We start from the raw sequence: 1,333 nt of genomic DNA, 5'->3' as shown, positions 1-1,333 counted from the left end.
CCTTTCGTGTGTGTGTGTGTGTGTGTGTGTGTGTGTGTGTGTGTGTGTGCATGTGTGTGTGTGTGTCCAGGCTGGCCTTGAACTCTAGTGGTCCAGGGAAGCCTCTTACTCTGGAGTGCTAGATTACAGAGGTGAAACACCACACCCAGCTGTATGAGATAGTGTCTTGATCTTTGTTCCTGTTAGCCTTGGACTAGCAACAATCCTCTTGCCTCAGTGTCCTGAGTTATGAGAGGAGATTTGGTTAGGTCAGTGCTTCTCAACCTTCTTAATACTGTTCACGTACAATACAGTTTCTTATGTTGTGGTGACCTCCAACCATAAAATTGTTTCCCGTTGCTACATCATAACTGTAAATTTGCTACTATCATGAATTGGAATGTAAGTGTCTGATATTTTCTGATGGTCTTAGGTGGCCCCTGTGAAAGGGTTGGCAGATCTCCCAGAGGGATGGAGACCCACAGGTTGAGAACACCTGGGTTAGGTGAAGCAGGGCTGCAGTTGGTGGATTAGTTCAGGAAGGCAATAAAAAGTAATAAACCACACCTCATACAGGAGGCTTATTAGGAGGAAGGACCTGGTGAGCACTGGGTCTTGGGGTAGAAGTGCATTAGAGAGGAACAGTACATTATGTCTGAGACAATACAAATGGAGCCTTGGAGGAGCAACAGGCTTCCTTTTGAAACCTAGACAGGAGGGTCTTTATCAAAAGCAATAGCTTAAAGTAAGAAAGGTAAGGCCCATGGATTCTATGATGGGATCGACGGGAGCCTCAGGCAAATCCCCAAAGAAAGGAAAGTATCTGACATTGATGTCCTTTCAGGGAGTGATAGGAGTTTCTCAAAATTTCATTTCAGGGGTCAAAGAACATGGAGGAGTCAGACATTAGTAGCTGTTAGGCCACAGCATAATACAGATATTTAAGTACTTTCAGAGAGAGAGAGAGAGAGAGAGAGAGAGACAGACAGACAGACAGACAGACAGACAGACAGAGACAGAGACAGAGACACAGAGAGACAGAGACAGAGACAGAGAGAGACAGAGAATCTTTTCCCAATGAACTGACCTCCAGTAGTTTCATGGATGGTGCTTGTAGCCTATTTTTCAGGGACTCCATGTGGTTTCTGAGGGTGGTCAGCTGTCCCTCTGTGACAGTGACATACTCTTCTAGCTGCTTGACTCCCTCCTGCTCCAGCCAGCTCAGCCTGGACAGGAGGAATCTCTCTTCCTCTTCCAGTCTCTGGCGCACACGTTTAAATTCCTCAAGGATCTTTAGTCTCTCTAGATGTACCTGGGCCTGGAGATAAGGGAAGGGATGCAGAGATGAGGGAGG

At 46.4% G+C, this 1,333-nt stretch overlaps 1 protein-coding gene across 1 annotated transcript in view; it reads right to left on the bottom strand.

Annotated features, from left to right (window-relative positions):
• LOC101988744 (E3 ubiquitin-protein ligase TRIM31-like) overlaps positions 1-1,333 on the bottom strand; it is a 93,456-nt gene that overhangs the window by 89,399 nt on the left and 2,724 nt on the right. Inside the window, exon 3 of the mRNA XM_005360476.1 lies at positions 1,041-1,297. Coding sequence (XP_005360533.1) covers positions 1,041-1,297 — 257 coding nt within the window. The remainder of the gene's footprint in view (positions 1-1,040; positions 1,298-1,333) is intronic.

Source organism: Microtus ochrogaster, linkage group LG2 (assembly GCF_000317375.1).
Source record: "Microtus ochrogaster isolate Prairie Vole_2 linkage group LG2, MicOch1.0, whole genome shotgun sequence".
NCBI classification, from domain to species: domain Eukaryota; kingdom Metazoa; phylum Chordata; class Mammalia; order Rodentia; family Cricetidae; genus Microtus; species Microtus ochrogaster.
This window is presented reverse-complemented; position numbering and strand designations above follow the sequence as displayed.